Genomic DNA, 24427 nt, shown 5'->3' with positions numbered 1-24427 from the left:
AAAATCTTTAAAAAAAAAAGAATAAAATCTTAAAAGAAAAAAAAAAGGGAACCTGTGACAGGTATAGAGGGGAAGAGCACTGAGGCGCGAGTGTTTGGATGACCCGAGAGCAGGACTGGGGGGATGTCTCCCCTCTGGGCAGAGACAGCAGGGGTACCGGCCCACCCGGGAGGGTGAATGTCGCCAGTCCTGGGCCCACTTCTTCTTTCTGTGGCCCTCCTTCCAACACTTTCCCCTGTCCGGCGTTTCCACCAGGTGTGGGTGGGGTGGGGCAGGAAGTTCCCCTGGCGGCGTGCGTGTGTGTATGCGTGTGTGTGTGTGTGTGTGCGTGCGCATGTGTGACTGCATCCCTCCGTGAAGGGGCTCTGCGTGTCCCCCTTCTCCCCAGCAGCCACCCGGTTCATGGGGAGGCTCGCACCCCACTGGCCCAGCCCTGGCAGTGAGGAGGTCTTTAAGAAGACCAGAACCACTCCCTTGCACCCCTCCCTGACCCAGAGCACCCCCAAACTGGCCCCACACGCGTACCTTTCAGACTTTGTAGCTGTTTTTATTATTAATATTATCTTTTCCTTTAAGCATCCCTTTAAGGGTGAAATGAAATCCAACCATTTACAGAGAAAATGATTTCAGAATGTACATATTGATTTTCCCTTACAAAAAAAATAATACTATTATCATTGGCGTCCTTAAATTATGCATTTCCCAGGGCCCTGCCTTCCACTTGGAGAAGTCCTGTCTCCCCTCCCCGCCTGCCACCTTTGCCCCCAAAGCTCTCCCATGTCCACCGCTGCAAACCTGCCCCCGTGAACTGACATGACCTGTGGGTGGGCTGAGCCTCCTGATTCTGGAGGTCATAGGGCCAGTGGTTCCCAGGGAAAGACACCTAGTGACGGTGACAGGGCCAGCAGCGTGCCCGCACTCCCATTCACAGTTTGGTTTCCTTTCATATTGGGGGAGTGGCCCAGGGCTCCCCTGCCCCCCCAAATTCCCAGTGTATGATGTGAGTGTAAGTGAAACTCTTCAACCCCACACCTCGGTCCCCCCACCCCTCTGATGGCCGCCCTCTCCACCCAATGGCCAGGTCTCCCCTTGGCAGCGACCACAAACATGCTCTGGGTCTGAGAGGGAAGGTGGGGCCTGGCAGGTCTGAGCTCCCCGCCTTTTCCTTCCCCTGCCCTGGAGCTGGTGAACTGGAGGCCAGGGACCCCCGCCAGCCTGGGGAGGGGGCGTCCCCACAGCAGCTGAGTGTGCCGGGGGCATGGGATGAGGAAGCCCACCCTGGGCTAGGGCTCAGGCATGATTCAGGAGCCCCCAGAGACCGCCGGTCCAGGAGGTGAGCAGAGGTGGCTGGGAAGGCAGGCCCTGGCCTGAGTTGGCCCAGAGCCACAGGGACATTCTGACCTCTTTCGCCACTTCTCAGCTCCAAGAGGGACTGGGAGAGCAGCTGTTATAACTCCAAGGGAGGGGTTCCCTCGGGGCACGCCACGGACTCCCTTGGGGAGGGACAGTGGAGGCCAGAGAGCCCCCTCCGCCTGCTTCATGCCTGCCCACCAGAGGCTGTTCTGCGGCCAGCTCCCCAGACCATGCCCACGCCAGACATTTCCTTGGACGGAGCTGTGGCAAAGGAGACGCCCTTCTCTCCTGGCCCATCAGGAAACCCCAATAAGACATCCAGAGAAAGTCCAGGCTCTACGCTGGGTGGGACCAGATGGAAGGATATGGTTGGAACCAAGACGGGCTGGAGAAGTAGTGAGCTCTCAGATGTTCAGCCCTCAAGTCAGGAGGATTCTCATTCCTTGGACTGAAAGACGGATGGACAGACAGACCCCGCACCCCCTTTAGCCTTGCTTTCTAGGCTCCCCAAGGGCTTTCTGCCTCAGTTACTTTGTGGGAGCCGCAAGGAGGTGTGGCCACAGGCTCCAGGTCCTGGGGAAGGGGAGGCCTGGGCCCTGCCCCCACATCCATACAGAAGCATATATTTACAGGGACACCCCAATACAGACACGTACAAGTACACACCAAGCATGCACACATGCCCATAAATATACACACACACACACACGCACAAACATGTACCGTCCCACAGGCAGGCTCTGCATCCTGGCATCACTGGGTGAACATCTACGGGGCCTCGGGAGGGGGGGTGTTATCACCCCTCCTACAACTACAGGCTCTAACTGCCCCCCAACCCTGGGCTGGCAGTGAGTGGGGGCAGGAGCAGGTGCTTCTAGGAGTTCTGAATGTGAGAGTAGGATCCTAGGACTCCGTTAGTCATTCCTACGCTCTCTCTCCCCATTCCCCTCCCTCTGTGCCAGAGACGCTCTTGTCTCCTGTCTCCATTCTCTCCTCCTTCCTTTACTAAGAGAACTGTCAGGCTGAGGCTGGGCATGTGGCTGAAGACTACCTTTCCCAGCTTCCCTTGCAGCTACTTGTGGCCATGTGACTAAGACCTGGCCTGTGAGATGTGATCAGAAGTGAACTTGCCGGTTCGGGCTCAATGCCCTTATAAGGAAAGGGCATGTACTTCTCTTGCCGTTCTCTGCTTCCCCTGGGCTGGGATGCACATGTGATGGTGGGAGCTGAAGCAACCACTCTATCCAGAATTGGACGGTGCATATGAAGGAAAGCAGAGCTGCCTTACCAGATCTGGACCGTCTCTCTCTAGACAAGGTAAGCTAGAAACAAGCTTGTCTTGCTTAAACCACTGTATTTTGGGGCTTCTTAATTAGAGCAGCTTAGAATCTAACCAATACATCCCCTGCCCTCATGAGGCAAAGAGGAATGAGATGACATACAGCTGGCTTTCAAGTCCCTCCTGGGTCCAGGGCAGCCCCGTGGGCCCTTCCTGGCTCTAGCCAGCCCCAGGAAGGGGCGCAAGGGTGACTCTACCAGAGACGGTGGGGAGCTGGGGATGGGGTAATGGGGAACCGCCTCCTCCCCCACGCCCCCTCCCAGGCCCGACCTGTGAGGCTGGTAGATGGTCCAGCCTCTGGCTCCCATCCCACCCTGAGAACTGGACTCTTGGCCTTGCAAGGACTGAGTGGGCAGCCCACAAGACAGCAATATAAAAGAAAGAAGGAATGTCAAGGCCAGGTTTGGAACCAAAAGGAAGACTCCTTGGACTTCCGCAGACCCCTGCCTACCCCAAAGGTGCTATCCAGCACAGGGGTGGCCTATGGGGCAGAGTTCTCAGCTCCCTCTGGCTCAGCTCTTCTGAGGACACTGCAGTTCTTCCCAGCTGGCTGCTGTTTTTCATCCCCTCCCATCTTGGTGTCCCCTTTTCCTCCTGGACCCCAAAGCATCTATTTACAGAGCCCCAGGCCCTCCTGACACGTCCACTTTTCCGCTGCCGGTCCAAAGCCCCAGGAGGCCAAATGGTAGGCTTCTTCCTGGCAGGGGCCGCAGCTCCCACCTGGTGGCCCTGGGGAGCTCCTGCAGGTTCCCTTCCCCACCCTGCCCGCCCTCCCTTGCTACCCGGTAACCATCATGCACTCTCGGCTGGCACTCCCCCCTGCCACAGGGCTCTTGGTGGTCGGAAGGGCTGGACTCCCCTCTCCTGATGAGGAAGGATGTTTTGTGAGCTCACAGGCCTGACCCTTGATTCACGAGGGCCTGAGTAGGGACGACTCCTCCACCCCTCCACTCCTGGTCTTCTCAAGAACCAGCCAGAGGGCAGAGGGAGGCAGGAAAATACCAGGAGGGGCAGCCGCCGCCCCCCGCCCTGCCACTGGCCCTCTGAGATCACGCAGCCTTAGCCTTCAACCACATCCAATTTGCCCCTGGCGGGTGGCCTTCCCTCGGGACCCCTGCTCCGCCGCCCACCGGCCGCTGTGCTCTTGGGCTCCTGGTAGGGGTTGTCCAGCAGGTAGCGGAACTGTGCGTAGTTGTTGAGCAGGTACTTGGGGGCGTACATGTGTTCACTGGGGTCGGCCGGCGGGTACTCCTGCTGCGTGCCGTCAAACCAGCCCCCGGTGCGGATCAAGCTCCGGATGTAATTGAGGTCCCGCTTGTCCTCGTAGTCGCCCCAGCGGGGGAAGTCGCCGTTCTGGGCGGACACGAGCTTGAAGTAGATGCCCTCGGGCGTGAAGCACCAGGAGCAGTGCCAGCCGGCGAAGTGCAGCGGGCTGCCGAGCGACCACTGCACCAGGATGTGGCCCGTGCGGTTCTCGTAGTGCCGGAAGTTGGGCAAGGTGTAGTATTGACGGCGCCGCAGGCGGATGCCGTCCAGCCCGTACACCGTCTGCAGCATGTCCACCGTGCAGCCCGACACCACCTCCAGGGTGCCCGGCTGCTTCCAGAAGAAGCCGTACAGCGACTTGCGCATGTGGAAGGCGAACGGCTCGGTCCAGCCGTCGAAGAGCTTGAGGAAGAGCACGCCGTCGCGCGCGGGGATCTCGTCGGCGTCGTCGATGATGAAGACGTCGTCGGGCCGCAGGTTGCGCAGGCGCGACACGCCGTCCTGTGTCAGGAAGGTGCGCAGGTAGTCGTCGGCGATCCAGCCGTCCTGCCGCCCGCCCAGCGGGAAGTGGTCCAGGAAGACGTAGAGCACCTTGTGCCGGATGTACTCGAAGGTGCCGTTGGTGAGCATCTCGCGGAACTTGAGCGGCCGCGGCTCCCCGTAGGCCGTGAAGTTGGACTCGCACACCACGAAGGCGTCCACCACGTCGCCCAGCTCGTGGAAGCGCACGTCCAGCAGGTCGAACTCGTGGTTGATGTTGATGGCGTTGATGACCCGCCGCGGCACCTCGCGGGGCACCAGGCGCTCCTTGGTGGGCAGGTTGGAGTACTGCACCACGGTGGGCACGCCGCAGCTGGGCCCGTGCCAGCCCGGGAGGCACACGCACTCCACCCACTTGCGCCGTGGGCCGCGGGCCCCCGGGCGCTCGCGGGCGCTCAGCAGGTGCCGGGCCGGGCCCCGGGCCGAGGAGCCGTCGGCCCCCTCGGCCTTCTCCTCGGGCCGCCCCGAGAGGGGCTTCTCCAGCATCTTGGTGCCTGGTTTGAAGCAGACGCCTCCCGCCTTGGTGCGGACGAAATACTCGGTGGTGTCCTCGGGGAGCACGAAGTCCATCCGGTGGAGCTCTTCGGTGGCCTTGCTTGGTGACAGCGGCTGGAGCAGGGGCGAGTGGGAATAGAGCGGCGTTCGCAGCAGGTCGGGGCTGCCCGGCTCCGGGCTGGCCTGGGGCGTGACGGGCGCATTGTTCCAGAAGAAGCTGGACACGAGGTTCGGGCTGAGGAAGGCCAGTTCTCGAGGGAAGGTGACATAGGACAGGGTCTTAAAGAAGTGCAGGAAGGAGATGAGGCACAGGCCGGCCATACAGAACATGAGAAAGAGCTTGTAGCGTCTCATCTTCATCCTGCAGTAAAGAGGGATAGAGCGGACGGGTCAGGGGTCTGCAGACCTGGGTGAGGACAGCCTGAGGCCCCTCTCCTAAGGGAGGGACCCCAGGGAGGCCTTTGCAGCCACCGTGTCTGTGAACGTCCTGGCCAGTGCCTGGCGCCCCTGCAGGAAGTCACCTCCTGGCCCCCACGAGTCCAGCCTGTGAGTCCCAACTCGCTGTACCAAGTACCCCTGGAAGGCGAGGCAACAAGGAAATTCCCCTCCTGGCTCAGGACCTCCTCCCTTCCCCTCAGAGAGCACCAGGTCACCACACCCACCCACACCCACCCCTGCTGCAGCCTGATCCTCCACCTGGCCTGCTTCCCCTGACCAGAACGGCTTCGGCTTCACCGCTAGGCTTTGCTCTAGGAACAATGCAGCCTGGGAAAAGCTCAACTCTGCAGTGCAGAACCTGCCCCAAGGGAGGGGCAGAGGGGGCTGCAGGCTGCCAACGTGGGTCCGTCCCCTCCCTGCCCTGCCCTGCCCTGCCCAGGGTGCTTTCCTCTCTTTTCTTTTCATTTCTTTCTTTCTTTCTTTTGTGGATATGTTGACAAATCTTTTTTTTTTTCTTTACGATTTTATTTATTTATTTGAGAGAGAGTGAGAGCGCATGAGCAGGGGGAGGGGCAGAGGGAGAAGCAGACTCCCAGCTGAGCAGGGAGCGCGATGATGCGGGGCTCTACCCCAGGACTCCAGGATCAAGACGCGAGCCAAAGGCAGATGCCTAACCGACTGAGCCACCCAGATGCGCTTGACTTATCTTTTTAATTCCTTTTCACTGAAAAAATTCACAGGTCTCAAGGAAACACATTTTATTCTAACATATTTAAAAGAATAAGTAAAAGTTCCCCTTCATTACCCCTTTACTAGACCAATCTCCAGGCATAAACAGTTTGATCTGTTTGAGGTGTGTTGCTGGTTTTATATGCAGTATTTGTTTTTGATGTCCTATTTTTCATAAATATTATCATATTGGATATTAAGTACAATCAAGTTGTTTTCCTCAATCAATGATAAAGAGATTTTCGTATCAGTGGTAATAAATCTACCATTTCCTTTTAAATCCCACACAATATTCCATGGTTATTTTGAATGAATCACTCTCTATTCATGAGTGACTCATGAGTATAACCATTCTTTCTATTCACTTACACAGTTCGATTTATCAATTAGCTTATGGCTGTGGAATGGAGAGCCTTGTATATTGTTTTTTACAATTTAAGTAAACTTTCTATTGCAGAATATTTGTAGCGTATGGGAAAAGTTGCAAAGATGGTACAGAGGGTTCCCTTACACTCCTCGCTCGGTCTCCCCCGTGGTTAATGTCTTACACCACCATGATACATTTGTCATAACTCGAAAATTGAAATGGCCACATTACTATTAACTGAAGTCCATACTTCATTCAGATGTGCTATTTATCTCATGAATGAACCTGCGGAGCAAGAACACACTTCTGACCATAATCCTCCAGCTTGTTTTGTCCTAGAGCCCAGGGAGGTGGGCAGGCAGGCTGGGAGGCTACACTCCCTGGGCCAAGTAGGACCAACGATGGTTGGATGATCTATCGAGTCTCGGGAGGGGCTAGGACAGAAACTGGCCTTTGGCATCTGGTGTTTGCATTTTCCCTTCCATAGATCCCCATGAGTGAGGCACTGTCCCTCCACGTAGAACATTCTTTCCCTTCAAATGTTCCTTTCTGTGGCTTCTCCTTACTTCTCTGGGTCATTTGGGTGCCTTGCTGCCATACACTCCCCTCCACTTCCTAACTCTGAGGACAGCAGGGGAGAGTGGAAAGATGCACACTTGGCTTCAAACTTCTGTGATCTTAAGCAAGGCTCCTCGCCATTCTAAACCTCAGTTTCTACACCTGTGAAATGGGTACAGCGTTCCCGGTGGGCAGCAGGTGCTCAATAAACTTCCGTCCTTTCAAGGCTGGCAGATTCCAACATACTTTTCTCTAAGCTATGTGGTCATAAGGCACAGAATCATGAAATGTTTGATCTAGAACAAATTTTAAGAACCACCTCCTCCAACCTTCTAATTTTACAGAGGAGGAAACCAGGACCCAGGGGGCTTCAGGGACCCGCCTGATGTTACAAAGCTGGGGCAGGAACCTGGGTGGCTTGCCTCCTGTTCCACCCCCTTCCCAGCCTCACGTTGGTGAGGCGTCCTGAGCAGGGTGGTGAGGAACAGTGGAGTGGCTGCCAAGTCCCCTGGCCGGGGTACTTGCACTATCAGGTCCAAGGGGACCCACCTCCTCCAGTTTGAATGCCCAGCCCTCCTGGAGCCTGCCCAAGGGTGGCTGGCACAGCTGACTGCCGGCAGTCGGGTAGGACAGTTGGGGCGGAGGACCTGGCCTCTGCTAAATGTCAGCTGTCCCAGGGCGGGGGCGGTTTGCTGCTGGTCTCCACTGGCTTTTGGGAAGGTGGGAGGGAGGGGCTGCTCCTTGGCAACATTTGGAAGTAGGTCTTCTGGGCTCCTCTCTCTCTAAGGGATCCCAGCCCTACTCTGGCAAAGTGAGACCAGGCAGACCAGGCCAGCAGGGTGAGTGGCGGGGCAGAGGGGTGAGGCCCGATAAAGACGGGTAGATAGGAGTTCCTGCTGTGGCAGAGGCCAGGCATCAGGCAACACTGCAGATGGGAGGTCAGCACAGCAGAAGCCTCCAGACTGACCCGCCAGAGGGCCCTGAGGACCTAGTAAGGCAGCCCTGATCCTTCTGGCAGGCTCTTCTTTCCCACTTGGAACCAGCCTCTATGGAGCACACCCCAATCCTGGCCCTTGTTGGACTGAACTAGCCCATGAGCTGTGGAGGGCGGGGCCAGGCTGCCGCTCCCGCTCATTCCCCCAGCAGCAGTGGCCCTGCTGGGCGCGAAGGGCCCCTACAGCCTCGCCAGGGTCACCCTGGCCCAGCTGCCCCTCGGCTCCCCGGCCAGGCTGGCTTTCAGGACCTGGTCACACCTGGCCAGATGTGCCCTTCGGAGGACAGACTCACCAGTGCTTGGGATCCCCCTTTCACTGGGGCTTTCAGAGTGAGGCCCCTTGATGAGGCTCCAGCCTGGCTTGCTGCAGAGAATCAAAGAAGTGTGTGTGGCTAATTTCATTACTTGGGCTGCTTAGAGAATGCCGAAGCACACGGTGGTCGGCCTGGAGCAAGTCAGTGCCTCACAGACCAGATTTTCTGGGACACCTTCACTTTCAGCTTCACTCTTACTCCTCCTTCACTCTTACTCCCCGATCCCTTTTTATCTTATCTTCATGTATTTCTTTAATAAATGCTTGAAATATTTTTTTCCCCACTGAGTGGCATCTAAATAGGAAACTGAATAAATAAGGCATGGGCTCCTGAGGTCTCATGCAAATCTCATGCACCCTGGGAGGTTACTGTAACCACCCATTTTACAGATGGGGAAACGGAGATTCAGAAAGCTGACAAGGCTTTTCCCAAAGGCCATTAGGACAGTTCTGTTCCCGTGTCAGCACCTCCCTCCCTCCTTACAGCTGAGATGAGCCCTCCAGGTGGCCCAGCTGTGGGCTAAATCCGCAGAACCAAATTAGGCCCCAGCTGGCAGAATTTCTACCTCCGTTATAAAGCTTCGTTGAGAACCCATCAGGTATCACAGCAAAGCTGACGGTCTTTGACGCTCACAAACCAGTGACTGTCCCAAGCACATTCCACACTAGACCTCATTGAATCTTCTCAACACGAAGCAGGCCCCGTTGTCATCCCCATCTTACAGATGAGGACACCGAGGCCAGAAAATGACATAACTTACCCAGTGTCACACAATTAGTAAGGGTCAGACTCTGTGGGGTCCAGTGGTAAATCTGTCTTTCCATCTGCCACATTCAACCCAAGTAGGGTGACACCCATGAAGAGTTTACTGGGGACCAGTGAAGACAAGCCAGGGGATGGAAGAGCCACCATCACATTTGACCCACACAATACCCCACAGGGTGCCCACCTGACCCATATCACCCACCCACGAGGCAACTACTTATCAAGAGCTCGCTGTGTGCCAGGCACTGTGCTAGGCCCTGGGAGCCCAGGAGACAAGGAAAACGAGGACCCCACCTCCATGCAGCATACCCAGGGGTGAACAGGACAAGGGACTGCAGTAAATTAGAAATAAATGAGTCAAGTAATACTGCGCATTAGAAAGAGTCATGCTCCAGAGAAAAAGCTGGGTAAAGGCAAGGAGGTAGAGTGGGCTCGGTGACAAACAGGGTGCTCAGTGCAGGCCTAACTGAGAAGATGGAGACTTGACAAAGACGAGGGGGCAGAGGAAGAAGGTTCTGGGAAAAAGGAACAGCCGGTGCTCAGGAGGGAGGCGGACAGGATGGGCCCAGATCACACGGCGCCTGGGGTCACAGCAGGAAATGTGGCTTTCACAGGAGGATTCTGGGCAGAGGAGGAACATGACCTGACTTTGGTCTGCACAGACTCACTCGGGCTGCTCTGTTGAGAGGACACGGTTGGCTGCAGGGTGGAGCAGGGAGTGCGGCGAGGAGACCTCAGCACCATCCAGGTGTGACGGGGGCGGCTTGAACCACGGTGAGAGCCGTGCAGAAAGCGCTTAGGTTCTGTTGGATTTGCTGAAGACCTGGATGTGAAGTGTGAGCAAGGAGTCTGGACCGAGAAGGACGGAGAAGCCTTTGACTGGGGTGGGGGCCACCCCTCAACAGCCTTCACGGAGATGGGTGAACAGCAGAGCTGGGCTTTGAGTCAGGCCGTCTCTGCAGGTCCTCGCTCTCACCCTCAAGCAGCATCCCTCCCAGCAGATGCAAACACTGAGGCTGAGTGAGGGGCGTGGCCAGTCGCTTCGCCGGCTAATGGCAGAGCCTGGCTGTTGACTTTGGTCTCTGGATCCAAATCTCATGTCCTTTCCACAGTATGCTTGGTCTAGAAGCTTCACAGGGTAGATGGGGGTGGGGTGAGCAATGCTTTGGATCTGACGTCCCCCTGTGGGCTCTGGGAGGAGGAGCTGGGTTGGGGAGCATTGTCCAGCTCACCATTCTCCACTCCCTACTCCTGCTGGCTGGCATGCATTAGCTTGAGCCCCTCTGGGAACTCAGGACCCCAGGTGGGGTGCAGTGGCCAGGACCTGCCTGGAGAAGAAAGTTAGCTGAGGAAGGACTTGGGGTCTCTAATGGGCTGGCCCATTGCCCTCCAAGGCCTACTAGGCAGGCAGTTCCCTAAGGACAAAACCCCCGTCTGGGTCCCTCCTGCTGCTGAGTATGACCTTAGGCAGCTCAGAGGCCATACATAGGCCCTTACTCATTTCAGTAAAATTCACTGGATATTTCTCCAGTGCTTGCTTTGTGTCAGGGCCGGCCTCTCTTGAAACCAAGTGGCTTCTGCCCCGGTTTAGGACCTGGAAGAACCATACGGAGTTCTGCCAACCCTCCTCCTGACTCCCTGCATCAGCCTCTGGGTTTATATAGCCACTGTCAATCTGAGTCTCAAGAATGCTTGGCCTCTCTGAGCTTCAACTCCCCCATCTATAAAATGGATATAATCATTCCTGTCCTGCCTATTTTATATGAGACACCGAATCAGAGAGACCAGTCCATAGCCCTGCCCTGTTGCCAATGCTCACCATGCTGAGCTCACCTTCCCTGACCTCTGTCTCCCCAGCTGGGCTACCAGCAACCTGGGGCAGGGAGCTGTACACAGAAGGTGCTCAACAAAAGCACCCTGCATTGCCCTGGGCCTCCTCAATGTGCTCACCATCACTTCCATACACACAGACTCTGGAACAAGACTCCAAATCCTGGCTCTGCCATCTCCTGTGTAGCCTTGGGCAAGTTCACAACTTTCCTCCTTTTTTTCCATCTATAAAATGAGGGTTCAATAATCCATATAAAGTGCCTGGCGCATAGTGAGTACGAAATACACTATAACTCTTCTTACTCCTGTTGCTATATCCCAGCCTGGCAGAGAGAACCTTTGGGTGGGGGCACGGCAAGAGTAAAAGCTTGGAGGTGAGCCCCTGGCAAAGCCTGGGCCTTGGTGGGTGCTGTCCCGTCTCAGAGGAGCAAGGAGCAGAGCAGGGGCTCAGCAAGTGAAGCCTAGGCAGAAACTGAGCCGGATGGTGGAAGGGCTGGGGAAGGGCGCCCTGCTTCCTGGGGAGCCGGGGAAAGGAGGAATTTCAGGCTCTCTAAGAGCCTCCCCAGCACCCCCACCCAACATACACACACCCAGGGGCCTGGGTCTCCTGAGTGAAGGTGGGGGTGGGGTGCTGGGTGCTTCCTGGTAGCAGATAATCAGGGATGGGGGAGGCTAAGGCTGACCCTGACCCAGAATGGTGGCAGGATCAGCCCACCCTGGGCCTCCTCTTCTTGTGCTGACTTGCGGCTGTGGCCATGCCCCAGAAGGTGCCCTTGGGCAGGTTTCCTTCCTTCCCTCCTCTTCCTACTCTTTCCTTCTCCTCCTTGTGCCCTCTTTCTCTGGCCTCTGCTTAGAAGGTTGACTGGGTAAGGGAAGAAAGCAGATGAGCCCAAACCCCACAACCCATCCATAATCTCAGGGTCAGGGCTCAGGCTGTCTGGGGGGTGGCTCTTGGGCAGAGAGGGCAGGTGCTCCCTGGAGACCACAGGCTATGACTGTGGGCCTGGCCAGGCTGACAGTAGCCTCATGGATGCAGACATACCCTGACAGCTGTCATCTGAGTGACGGGAGTCTCCTGTGGAGCTCTCCATGGTCCTGAGCTCGCCTGCGCTGACCACGGTTCTAGCTCAGCCCTGGGAATGGCCTCCACCAGCCTCTCACTGGCCCCTGCCAGCCTCCTCCGTGGTTCAGTGGCTCATGTCTTAATGGCCACTTCCCCTGCCCACCATTCTCTGGCCCCCTTCCCTGCCTGCCTCATGACACCTGATCCCCGGTGTCCTCAGTTCTGGAGCAGCCACGGGGCACTCAACTCCTACACTGGGTGAAGGGATCAGCTGTGTTCTGCGTCCAGCAGCAAAGAGGTTTGACACCTAGTAGGTGCTCAGGACGCTCTGGAAATGCCATGAGGGGAAATCTTGGGAGGTTGCACAGCTCACCTCATCTCCACTCTTGGGCAGGAAATGGCCCATCTACAAACCCCACCTGGGAGCACCTCTGAATGCACCCCACATTCGAGCCCCTCATCGGGCTCCCTGCTCCACAGGAAGCCTGCTTCTCCCTCTCCCACTCCCCCCGCTTGTGTTCCCTCTTCGCTGTGTCTCTCTCTGTCAAATAAATAGATTAATCTTAAAAAAAAAAAAAAAGAAAGGGCATCTTGATTTTGAGTTGAAGTCCGCCTCCCTGTGCTCACCTCCACCCCATTCCAGTCTTACCCTATGTGACCCAAGGGCTCTGCCCATCTCCATGAGGGAGGCAGGAGGTGTATCTTGGCAGCAAACTCTGCCTAAGACACAGGGTAGGCACAGTGGTTGTGACGTCAGATCTGAACACTGCCCCTGACCTTGGCAAGTTATCCTACCTTTCCCGGCCTCAGTTCCCCTTCTCTGTAAAATGGAGGTATAACAAATGCCTTAATCCATGCAAAGGACTAGTAACTGTGTCTATGCATCAAGTAGGTGTTCAGTGAACATTGACCTTCATTGTCACTGGAAATCAGGAAGATTTGGCTTGAACCCCAGTGCTGTAATTTACTGTGTGCCCTCAGGCAAGTTACTTAGCCTCTCTGAGCCTCAGTCTTAGCCGTAGGAGGAAGATATCCTCTCCCTTGCAGTCCTGTCGGGAGATCTGGTTGAGCCGTGGTATCAAAGCATCCTGCATGGAGCCCAGCACTTGGTAGATGCTCTAAAAATGCCTGTTTCTTTCCTTCCATTTGCCTTTCCTGCCAGGCAACCAAATGCAGATGACATGACTAAACACGCCAGGCTTGCTCCTGGCCGGCTTTGTTAAAGGACTGAGCCAGTTGGAAGGCTGCTTACTACTGACTGGCACCCAACACCCTACCGGGCAATCTCAGTGACTCATCTGGCTTTCGGAGCCCAGGGAACCTGGAGCCCCACAGAGGTTCCAGACTCCTCTCCCGGGGTCTGAAGGGCCCCGGAGTAAGAATATTGTCCAAACCCTCACCCCAGGCCAGTGCTCCTGCCAAGTGCCCATCTGGCCTCTGCTTGTCCAATTCTTAGCGCCACCCATTCCAAGCACGTTGGGCTGGTAGAAATTCTTCCTCCTGGGGCGCCTGGGTGGCTCAGTTGGTTGGGCGACTGCCTTTGGCTCAGGTCATGATCCTGGAGTCCCGGGATCGAGTCCCACATCGGGCTCCCTGCTCAGCAGGGAGTCTGCTTCTCCCTCTGACCCTCCTCCCTCTCATGCTCTCTGTCTCTCATTCTCTCTCGCAAATAAATAAAATCTTAAAAAAAAAAAAGAAAGAAAGAAAGAAATTCTTCCTCCTATTGACCTAAATCAGCCTCCCTGGGGCTTCTGCAACTGCTTCCGGGTCCTTCCTTGGGATTAGGCAGAGCAAGGCAGCGCCTGAGGAATCAGAAGACTCCGAGGCAAAAAAAAAAAGTCCTTCTAATGTGAGGTTCCACGATCCTACACGGAGAGACGGGCAGAGGAGGCAGCTACGGAGTCCGACAAATTCCAGAATTCTGGCAAGATGCGAGAAACAACTGACGCTCTGTTTATTTCTTTAGCTTTCATCATTTTACTCATTCCTTCAGCTCCTATCCATCAGGCAGAGCTCCGGAAGGGTCAAGCCTACACGCGGGGGTCACCCCACAGCCAGCGCATCATCCAGGCTACTGGTGGACATTTCCCAAGACCCTGCAGTGTGCCAGGCGCTGCCCTTGCAACAGCTGGAGAAATTAGGGGCCCTTCCTGGGGCCCACCCTGGAGGAAGGTATGTGAGTCTCCATTTTATAAATGAGGAAATGGACGCTTCAAGGTTAAGCTACTTGCTCAGCCATACAGGGCTTGTGGGAATGAAGCAGATGGGAACCAAGATTCCCCAAGCACGCTGCACCTGCCGACAGGTAGACCTGGGGCCCAGCGGGGCTGCATATTTGGGGGTTCTGTCTGAGGCTAAACACGAACAGCTTAGCTAAGGGAGGGTCTGATGTACCCTGATCCCCAGTCCCCAGTCCCCAGGACTTCTACTCCCCAGCACTCCCCAGAGAGAAGTCGGCTCAAAGGGCCAGCCCTGGCCAAGGACCCCAGCTGCCCAGGAACTGGAAAGTCCTGGCAAACCCTGTTCACCATGAGGCAGGTGGGAGAACTGCTGCTGCTCCCATCCACAGATAAGAAAAAAGGCCCAAAAGAGAGGCACAGCTACACTGGGAGCCATTCCTGGACCAGCCAGATGGGGTGCCCAGGCCACTCCCCTGGGCACAAGAATCTGGGCCCTACTCTTTCTTGCTGGCTTAGCTCCAGGGCAGGGGGCTGGCTGAAGCTTCAGCCCAATGCTCATGCTCAGGAGCCCTTTCCATGGTGAATCCCACCCGTCCCCCTCCCCCACAACCAGCCCATGTGCCCTGGCCCTCTCTCCTTGCTCCAAACCCCTTCCCACTCGGCCTGATTCCAGCGCCCTGCCAGACGCCTGAGAACTTTCCCACAGAGTGGTTGTTAGCATGTGCCTGAGAAAGTGGTTCCCAAGGCTGGGACCTGCCCTCAGCTCCCCGGGGCCTTCTCCTCTTTCCCCACTGGTCATTGGCCCACCGAGGACATCAGTGTCTGGTCCCCAGAGGCCCGTGGGTAGTGAAGACAAAGAACATTTCCACCAGCTCAGAATGTTCTATTGGACAGTGCTGGAGGCTAAACAGATTAGTCATGCTCAGGCTCAGAAGCCTGCAGTGGCTCCCACTGTCCCGCACTCAGGCTCATGGCTGTTGTGACCCCTGCCTCCTGACACCTGGCCCTACCTTGCCTTATTCATGTTAAGGTCATGGCCACCACTCATCACACGCTTAGATATGCACCAGCTGTCGGCATATGTTTTACATACACTTGACCCTCCCAGCCACCCTTGGAGGTAGGACTTATTATCCCCACTTTACAGATGAGGAAACCGAAGCTCAGAGGGCAAAGCAACTTGCAGAGCATTCCTCTGCTCACCTGTGCACACCCACGCGGCCTCCACTTACGGGGGGTGGTGCCATTGGCCTGAGCCCCAGACCCCTGAAGGCTCTGGGCGGAGCAACCCCTGTGCCCGAGGGTGACCAGTAGCGGCTTCCAGAGCGACCCAGCAGCACTCTCCGTGACAGTGGAAACAGCCAGGCTACGCTGTCCAACACACCAGCCGCTAGCCCCACGTGGCTACCGAGCACTTGAAATTGACTGGGAGACGGAGGAACTAATTTATAATTTAACTTAATTTGAATTTTAGTCTAGTAGCCACATGTGCTAGCTGCTATGGAATTGGAGCGCACAGGTTTAGACGGGACTGGGGAGGATGGGGCAGGGGGCTGGGCTGACCGCACCAGCCCTGGGGGAATGGTGGGGCTGGGCTTGGGAGGAGGCAGCAGGAGCAGAGGGGAGGGTACAGGAGGCAAGGAGGCAGCCTGGGGCATCCAGCCTGGGACCTAGGGCCAGGGTGGGGAGTGGCGCTGAGCGGTGAGCAGCTGGGGTGACAGAGGGAGGGAGCAGGAGGAGGGTTCCAGCCTCAGGGGAAGACGTGGGCTGGAGGTGGGACCTGGGAAAGTCTGGGAAGGAGGAAGGGGAGGAGCAGAGCCACAGAGGAGCTGAGCCCAAGCCCGGGGAGGGGGGGCACCTAAGGGTGCAGGGGGCTGGGCCTCATTGTGCAGAGGCAGCAAGGTGGGGCCACGGTGTTCAGGTCACAGGGCTGTGGTGAGGATTTCATGTATTTAAAGTGTTTGGAACACTGAGAGAGCGACCACCCGGTAGGGATGAAACAATATCTGGTGAGGGGCGGGTGAATGTTTGCCACAGGAGGGAGACTGCAGCATCTGAGGAGGAAGCAGGGACTCCTGGTGGGTGGCTTTGGGGAGGGGAAGAGGGGGCTCAATGCAGACACAGACCAACATCCCACAGAAAGGGCTCTGTGGGCACTGAGAACAGGTGTCCCCAAACCAGGTTCTGGGGAATCCCCAGGGTGCTCCTGGGACCAGATGATGACGGGGAGAGGTAACGAAGCCGGGGACAGCCCGCCAGAAACAATCAAGAAGATGCTCTCTCAGCTTTTCAATTTCATACATTAGAGTTTCTCCTAAGATTTCGTTTGCAGAAAAACTTCTATACTAAAAAAAGGTCTAAAACCCCCAGCCGGGCAGAGGTGGACGTCCATCTCAGAAGGGCTGCAAGGGCTCTTGATGGCCACACTCACAGTCGGGGCCTTGGGGAACAGCCATGCCAGGAGCTGGCCGTGCCTCTCTCCAGAGAGGGTATGTGGATGCATCCCAGCAGGGGTGCCAGGGCTGCTGGGGCAGAGGTGGGAGGAGAGGGTGGCAGCCACCCAAGCGTGACCGGCGGCCACTGAGCCGGAGATCATGTCTCTCCCAACCCCTACTTCTGCCCTGTCACAGTAAACCTCAGCAGCGACTGGCCTTGTCCCCGGCCCTGTTCATTCCATTCCCACACTGTGATTCTCCAAGTCAGGCTGACCCTGTGTTCCCGGAGCCCAGCATGGGGCCCGGCCCAGACATTCAGTGAATGTCTGGGACAAGCCAAAGGGATGAGCACTAAGGTGGAATTTCAGGCACAGGGATCTGACTGTGTCCCCGTCAGCAGGGCCACATATAATCATGGATTTGCTGGATGAAGAATCAAGAGACGCAGCTGCCCTGCTCGGGGATGGGCCCTGCGGGGAGGGAAGGCACCCAGGGGCTGGGGCGGCGGGGGGGCGGGGGGGGAATGTGAGGCTCACAGGTCACTGGTGCCTCTGCCCTGCCTGAGGTGGGTGGAGAGAGCAAGATCAGGCCTGGTTTGGAGCTGGGGGTGCAGCAGGGAACAAGATGCATAAATGAGGTCCTCCCCTAGAGCCCAGTCCAGGGGAGGGACAGAGGACAAATGAGAAAACGGGCCAACAGAGGATGCCAGGGGTCAGGGTGGGCCTCCCAAAGAGAGGACATTTCAGCTGAGACCCGAGAAGGAGCCACCTCACAGAGGAGGAAACCCCCAGTGTGGTGACAGCAAAGGGAGGGGCGGGGGGCGCGTCTGAGTCTGTGAAGGGCCTGTGGAGCCTAGCGGGGCTGGCGAGGACACCCCACACTTCAGGGGCTGCTTGGGCAGAAGCCTGGGCCCCCCATTTCAGTGGCCACCCTCCCGAGTCAGTAATCCGGATGCAGCTAAACCCTCTAACTGAGCAGGGCTGGACCGGTCTGGGGAGCAAGTGGGTCTGGAACATTCCTCCCAGAAGGCGGCGCCTCCATCATCTTCACCTTCCGGCACTTCCTGAACGGCCTGGCTGCCAGATGCTGTATGCCTTACTCCATTTATCCTCACAGCCATCAGGGGGTGAAGAGACGGGCTGAGGGACCTGCCTGGGACTCACATCTACTCACCACTTCTAGGGGTCCTCATTCAGGGGGCAAGTTCTCGGCTACTGCCTTCAGCCTTGCCCAGGGCAAGGGCTTTCCCCCACCTCCACCCTGGCCCCCAGCAGGAGCCCGAGGGCTTGCCATTTGCAGGTCACATACCTCCCTGGTTCCAGCAGGTGACCAATCACAAGAGCCCTGTGCTCAGGAGAGCTGCACAGCCAAAATCCCCTGTCGGAGGCTCCCCTCCACCTGTAATGGTGTGAGCCCCCCAGGGCAGCGCTCTGTGAGGCCAGACTACGGTGAAGTAAAACCATGTTTCACAAAGCCCAGGGCTCCCGAAAGGCCGCAGGAACTGATCACCCTGGATGGGGTGATGCTGGGATCTGCGGTACCCTGAAGATTCAGGGTCTGGTGTTCTAAGAAGTCAGGAAACCTCCCTGCCCTGGTGAGGCCTGGACTTCAGGAGGCTCCAGGGGGCCTGAAGTCCATTGGGGAACCTGGCTCATGCCCGTACTGCCCTCCTTGAGCCCATATTTCTTCCCCAGCTCTGCTGGATCTGAACTCTGAGATGAGCAAGGCGTGGTCCCACACCAACTGCACCCACCGTTTGGCGGGGGGTGGTTCTGGGTACTTGCTGTCAGCCTGACCCTGGCTTCCAGCCAGTTGGGCCCAGCTGCATGGCCTGGGGATGCCAAATGCCCCCGCCCACAGCTGCCCCTCGTCAGCCTGTCACCAAATGGGGGAAGAGGAGGGCGTGCTGGAGGCCTGTCCCACAGCTGCCCTCTGGTAGGGGGCTAACTGCCTCAGCTCCCTTCTCTAATTCCATCCCTATGCCGGCCCCCTTCGTTGTTACAGATGAGGAGACAGTTCAGGGATCCGAGTGACCAGCCTGGCTCACCCTGAAAGTGGTGTCTGATGCAATCCTAGGGCCTCCCACTCCCTACCACTCCACCCTGCCTTGGTATCCCCCCGGCTCCTCTGTGCCTGGACCCCCGCATGCCCACTTCCCCTCACCTGACCCACTACCTGCCTCGGGTCCCCGCAGTGGCAGCCCACAGTGTCCCTTCCCCGCTGCTGCAACCCCGTGTCTGGCTTTTATGACTCCATGACAGGGGCTTCCTCCCCGGAGGCTGTCTCCTGCCCCCCCCCCCCCAGGTGGCAGGCAGCGGGCTACTTGGGCAGCCCGGCCTGGCCTGGGGCCCGCTCTGGCCTTCACCTGGGCAGGTCTCCTGGTCCCACCGCTTCCTAGCTGAGTCACCTCACCTCCCAGGGCTGCAGTCTCCTCGTCTGTCCCAGGTAGAAACAGGCAGCCTAGTGGCAGTGACGGCAGCCCCACCCGGCTGGGGCTGCTCCTTGGGGCCAGGTGCTGGGGACGTGGGTGTGCGTGCATGCAGTTTCCAGGTGAGGCGCCCGGTGCCAGGTGTGGGGACGTGGGTGTGTGCGCACACACGAGCCGTTTCCAGGTGAGGGGCCTGTCAGTGCCTGGCGCTCGGTAAACCACGTGCCCATCTCCTCTTGGAGCCTCGCCTCCTCCCTCGCTGGGTGGAAGGTCACCGTGAACTGTTCCCAGACTCCCAAGGGACCGCTGGGCGTTTCCGCTGGGTCATGGATGGGAAATAGAGGAGCGTGGTACCAGCGGAAAAAGCTGGGAAGTAGTCTCTGCTGGTGGGACCCAGTGTCTCACACAAAGTGGGGACTTGCAAGGCCGCGAGAGGAGCCTGAATCCTGACTGCCCCTCAAGAGACCCTGCACGGTAAAAAAAAAAAAAAGAGACCCTGCACAGTTCATTTGTAAGTGGGCTCCATACTCAACAGCCCCGGGGCGGGGTGGGGGCACAGTTGGGGGTGAAGGGCTCTCTGGGAGTGGAAGTAGAGGCTGGACTCTGTGTGGCTGACCACGGATGAGAAACTGGGGGCCCAGAAGAGACCCCCCCCCCAAACAGCTGTACTGTACTGTACTGCCTGGCTCCATGCCCAAGTCCACCATGAGAAAGGCATTCATTCCTTGTGGTGGGAATTACCCTCTCCGGGCTCCTTCTTAAGAGGGTGAAGACAAATCAAACCCCGGCAGAGAAGAAGGCTGGGGGGCAGAGCTTCCAGCATCCGTACTGCTGGGTCGGGGGATGCATGCGGGGTTTCTGGGGGACTCCTCTCTCACACCCAGCTTAGCTCTAGCCTCCCCTGGGGAGCTGCCCTCCCCACCCCAGCCCACTCAGAAGCCCCCTCTCAGCCTGGAGAGAAACTTCCTGGCGGCCAGTCGGCCTGCCCTGCAGGCTGTGGGCACCTGAGTCCTGCTCCTGGTGCTGGACAGTGAACGTCAGTGTGGTGAAGGCGTGAGTGCCTGATTGTCTGCATCTGTCAGGTGGGACAGACGCCACCCGGGAGGGCTGCTGAAGGCCCAAGTGAGCAGGACTAAAGGACTTCCTAAGGGCACGGGGCCCCCTGTCATCTCTGCGGGGGTGCGGGCTGGGGTCTATGGCTGGGAGGGGGGCAGGGCTGGGTCTGGGGTGCCAGGAGGGAGAAGGAAGGAGAAAGAGGAGGGTAGGGTCCAGCCAGTGTGGGGCCGAGGAAGCAGGAGGGGCCGCAGGAGCCAGTGATAATCGGGCAGATTATTAATCATTGACGGGCAGATTATTAATCATTGACGTGCAGCCAATGTAGAGGAAAGAGAAGAACCTAACCTCTTCCAACTCATAAAAGAATATGCCACCAGTCCTTCAACCAAGTTGTCTGGCCCTCCCCATGCAGGCTTATCGCTCACATACCCACCCACCCACCCCGGAACCCCCCGAGGTTCCCCAGAGACTCCGGTACTTCCAGACCCAAATAACCCACCCTGCCCACCAGGAGCAGAGCAGGAAGGGAGAGGAGACAAGCCCAGGGGGCAGGGCGGAGAGCCGCTCTGCCCAGCCTCAGCTGTCACATCTGTGGAAAATGGAGATCACCTTGAAGAAAGCAAGGCCCGTAAGGTTGGGCTGAGTGCTTTCTGGTCACTTACTATACCTGGGTTTCAAAGTCGCCATCTGAACTGTGGGACCATCTCAACCCCTCACCCCATGAGGGGTAAAGAGGGCCGCATCCAAAAAGCCTCGACATAGACCAGTCCTCTGAGATCCTGAGTTCATCCCCTGCCGCTCCCCGAGGCGGGGGGCACAGCAAGGCCTGTTGGCACCTCCTTCCAAAACGCTCCCAGGATCCAGCCCCATGCCTCCTCCTCCTCACTGGCCTGCCTCCTTTTTTTTTTCTTCTTCCTGTCTTGACATTCTTACTTTTTGAACAAGGGGCGCTACATTTTCATTTGGCACTGGGCCCCACAAATTCTGTCACTGCAAAGTCCCCATCAGGCCACATGTCCCCCATCTCCAGCTCACCCCCCTCCCACAAGACCCTATGCCCTCCCAACCCACCCCCCCCAGTCTGGCTCAGAATGAAACTCAAGCTCCTCTCTGGGCCCACAGGCCCTGCCAATCTGGTCCCTGAATCTTCGCTGCCCTCTCCTCCCTCGTCCACTGGGCTCTGGCCACAGTCCCCACTTTTCATCCTCAGGGTCCTCCCCCTGGCTTTTCCTCTGTCTGGAATGTGGCTGCCTGCTCGGAGGGGCCCTCCAGCCCCAGCAGCTAGAGTGGCTGTCCCCTCCCCAGGTCATCTGCCCCCCCCCGTCCCCCCCACCACCCCACCCCCCCCGCAACCACTGCGGAAGCAAGCTGTCTCTTTGTTTACGTGTTAGTGGTCTGTCTCACCCACCCACACCCTGGCGCTCGGAACGTCAACGGTAGGAGAGCAGGGTCATCATGAGCCTCAGTCACCGGTCACCGGGCTCGGCGGCTCCCCACCCCCTTGGACAAAGCCTGGCCCAGAGAAGGCGCTCCAGAAACAGCTGTTGCGTGACGACCGAACTCTGAAGAGAAATGATGACAGACTCTGAGTGACAAGTATCATCTAGTTTGGGGGGCCTGGGGCAGCAGGCCTGGCCAGTGCGTACCCATACCTAGCAGGGTGCTCTGTCCTGCTCCCGGGGCCCAGAGAAAGCCCCCCCACCCCCACCTCGCTCCTCAGCCCTGCTGAGATCAGCGAAGGGTGTCGGGCAGTGCCGGCCCCGCCCACCAGGCTCCCCCAGCCTCCAGGGGTACAATGTACAAAGGGCCACTTCAGTGCGGAGCTTCAGCTCCATCTCCAGCCCAGAGGCCTGCGGGTGGGGGAAGGGTGGGGAGGATGCGCGCCTCGTCTGTCTTCATGGGGCCTTTGCACAGGGCCAGGAGGGCCACAGATTCAAGCCACAGCGTGGACAGGCTCTGTTCCATGAGCTGCACCTTGGGGAGTGGTGGGGGGGAATGCCCCTGCACGGGGCGGTGGGGGGGGGCGGTGCCCTTGCAGAGGTCAGTCCCGTGTACCCAGGCAGGAGCAGAGGTGCTCCCATGGGCACTTCCCCCTGGGCACAGGGCACAGGCAGGGGGGTGCAATTGTCCTCAAGAGGCTAGAGTGCGGTGGGGTTAAGGGACAGAGAGGAGCAGACCCGGTGGGTCCATGGCTGCAAAACCAGGCACAAAGAACTCACTCAAACAGTTGTCCCAACAACCTGAGCTGATAACCTGTGACCTGAGCCTGGCACCCAGGGACACCGGGACGACTTCAGGCATTCCCAACATTCCTCCTCCTGGGCCTCGACGTGACGTGACCGTCCACCCATCTGCCCAGGCCAGGAGCCCAGGAGCCATCCTCAATCCTCCCCCTTGCGGACTCCGCACGTCTTTCACCAAGCGCGTCTATTCCATGCCCCAATACTTCTCATCCCACCTGTCCCGCTGTGCCACTGTCCGTGCTGGTTGCATCACCATCAGCACTCACCTGGACAAGAGCAGTGGCTTCCCGGGGGCCCCCTGGCCTGGTCCCCGTGAACCAAACAAAAGCCACAATCCAATGCTGCCCCTCCCAGGCTGGAACTCCTGCCCTCAGGAAAAAGTCCAGATCCTGCAGGAGGCTCCGAGTTCCTGTGTAATCTTTCACACGCCCAGTCTCCAGGTGGGCTCAGCTGAACCGCACTTCCCCCCGGGCGCCCCTGGCCTGCCCCCCAGGGCTCCTCACTCCACACTGGGCGGTGCTGCCCGGCTCCCCTGGGGGCCCCAGCTCCGGGCCTGATGCAAAGAAGGTCCTGACCTTGGCTTGCTGAATGAAGACATGACCCTCCCCCGCAAACCCACACACCTGCACCTGCAGTCAGCACTGCTGGGCTCTGAGGCCTGGAATGGGGCTTGGAAAAGTCTAGATCGGCCTGGGCAGAGCATACCCGGATGAGGTGGCTCATCTCCATGAACCGGACGGGGTCGCTTGCCATGGGAGGGCAGTGGTGGAGAGGGGGGACACGGGAAAGGACTCCAGCCTTCAGAGCAACATGATGGCTGATGAGCTGGAGGAGGCCCAGGAAGGAAGAAGGCAAAAAACGAAGTGAGTGCGGTTCACCACCGGGCGCTCAGTGGCTAGCACCATGCCTGGCGTGCAGCAGGGGCTCGACCAGCTGCTGCGGCGGGAAGAATGGGCTGGAACCCTGGCTCTGCCACCCACAGCTCTGGGACCCTACTCTCCCCAAGGCATTAAGGGGAGGCCGCTGACACCCCCTGCAGGGTCCTCGCAGGGATCTGGGGAGGTGACGCGGCTGCTCCTGGCTCGGAGCCTGCAGCTCCAGGGCCCCGGGAACCCGAGCAGCCCAAGCCCCCTCCTGCGGGAGTGGCGGGGCCGGAGCAGGTGCACAGCTGGTTGGCTCTGCCACCCTGGGCACCTGGGGAGCCCCTGCGAAGCTGCAACAATAAGCTCTTTCTCTTTTTCCTCCCCAGTTAATCTCAGCCCACCCCTGCCGGCGAGGAGCCATGGCCCCCTTGGATTAGGCCCTGACCGTCTCCGCTGGGGACACTCAGGAAGCCCCCACCAAAGGGCAGGGGACACCATGCAGGGCTGCAGGCACTGGGCCCCTGCTCCTTAATATGGAGCCACCAATCTGTTCCTGCTCCTTTAATCACTCAGTCCTTCCCACCTCCTAGATCCAAAGACCATTCCAAGAAAGGCCAGCAAGTGCCCAAACGTCCCACTGAGTGTGGGGAAGAAGACAGAACAACAGCAGTGAGCAGACCATCACCACCAGGGGACAGGGTCCTTCCAGGAGGCAGGTGGCCAGGGTCCAGGCCTCAGCCACACCACGAACCGCCCAGGAGAGCTTGGGCACCAAGGGCAGCACTCCTTCCCAAGTGAAGTGCTCCATCTCAGCTCACTGTCACACAGCCATCATGCGGAAACTGAGGCTTGGAGAAGGGACAGGCCTTGCCCAAGGTCAGGCAGCAGCAAGCTGTGGGGAGGGCCCGGCTCAGCAGAGACCACGAGCATGCGCACCAACGCTCACCCAGGCTCCAGACCTCCCTATCCCTGGACCACCTCGTTTTCCCCAATGACCACTGGGGGACTTGATCCTCCAGCATCTGTGCTCCTGGTTCTGGAAGGGCTGCATTCTAGGTCTGCTGCTCCGTTCTCCTCCTCTGAGTTCCGTGACCCAGCTTCTCTGGTCTGAATCGAGGGGTGCTACTCAATGCTGTGTTCTGGGGTCTGGTCCCCAGGTTCTCCTTCAGAA

At 58.1% G+C, this 24427-nt stretch overlaps 1 protein-coding gene across 3 annotated transcripts in view; it reads right to left on the bottom strand.

Annotated features, from left to right (window-relative positions):
- Positions 1–526: 526 nt before the first annotated feature.
- The window catches only part of MGAT3 (beta-1,4-mannosyl-glycoprotein 4-beta-N-acetylglucosaminyltransferase), a 32406-nt gene continuing 8505 nt past the window's right edge, over positions 527–24427 (bottom strand). The window contains exons 1-2 of one of the 3 annotated variants that reach the window (XM_081822515.1): positions 19079–20541; positions 527–5354 (exon numbers count right to left, since the gene is read on the bottom strand). In XM_081822515.1, coding sequence (XP_081678641.1) covers positions 3752–5353 — 1602 coding nt within the window. In that variant the 5' untranslated portion in view covers position 5354; positions 19079–20541 and the 3' untranslated portion in view covers positions 527–3751. Of the gene's footprint in view, positions 5355–9826; positions 18779–19078; positions 20542–24427 lie in introns of those variants that run through there. The other 2 variants (XM_031022770.2, XM_081822514.1) reach the window with 2 other exon arrangements.

The sequence above is a fragment of the Leptonychotes weddellii genome, chromosome 5, assembly GCF_054177405.1.
Source record: "Leptonychotes weddellii isolate Sample4059 chromosome 5, ASM5417740v2, whole genome shotgun sequence".
Taxonomy (NCBI): Eukaryota; Metazoa; Chordata; class Mammalia; order Carnivora; family Phocidae; genus Leptonychotes; species Leptonychotes weddellii.
Note: the sequence above shows the minus strand (reverse complement) of the source record. Positions and strands in the feature narration are given on the sequence as shown.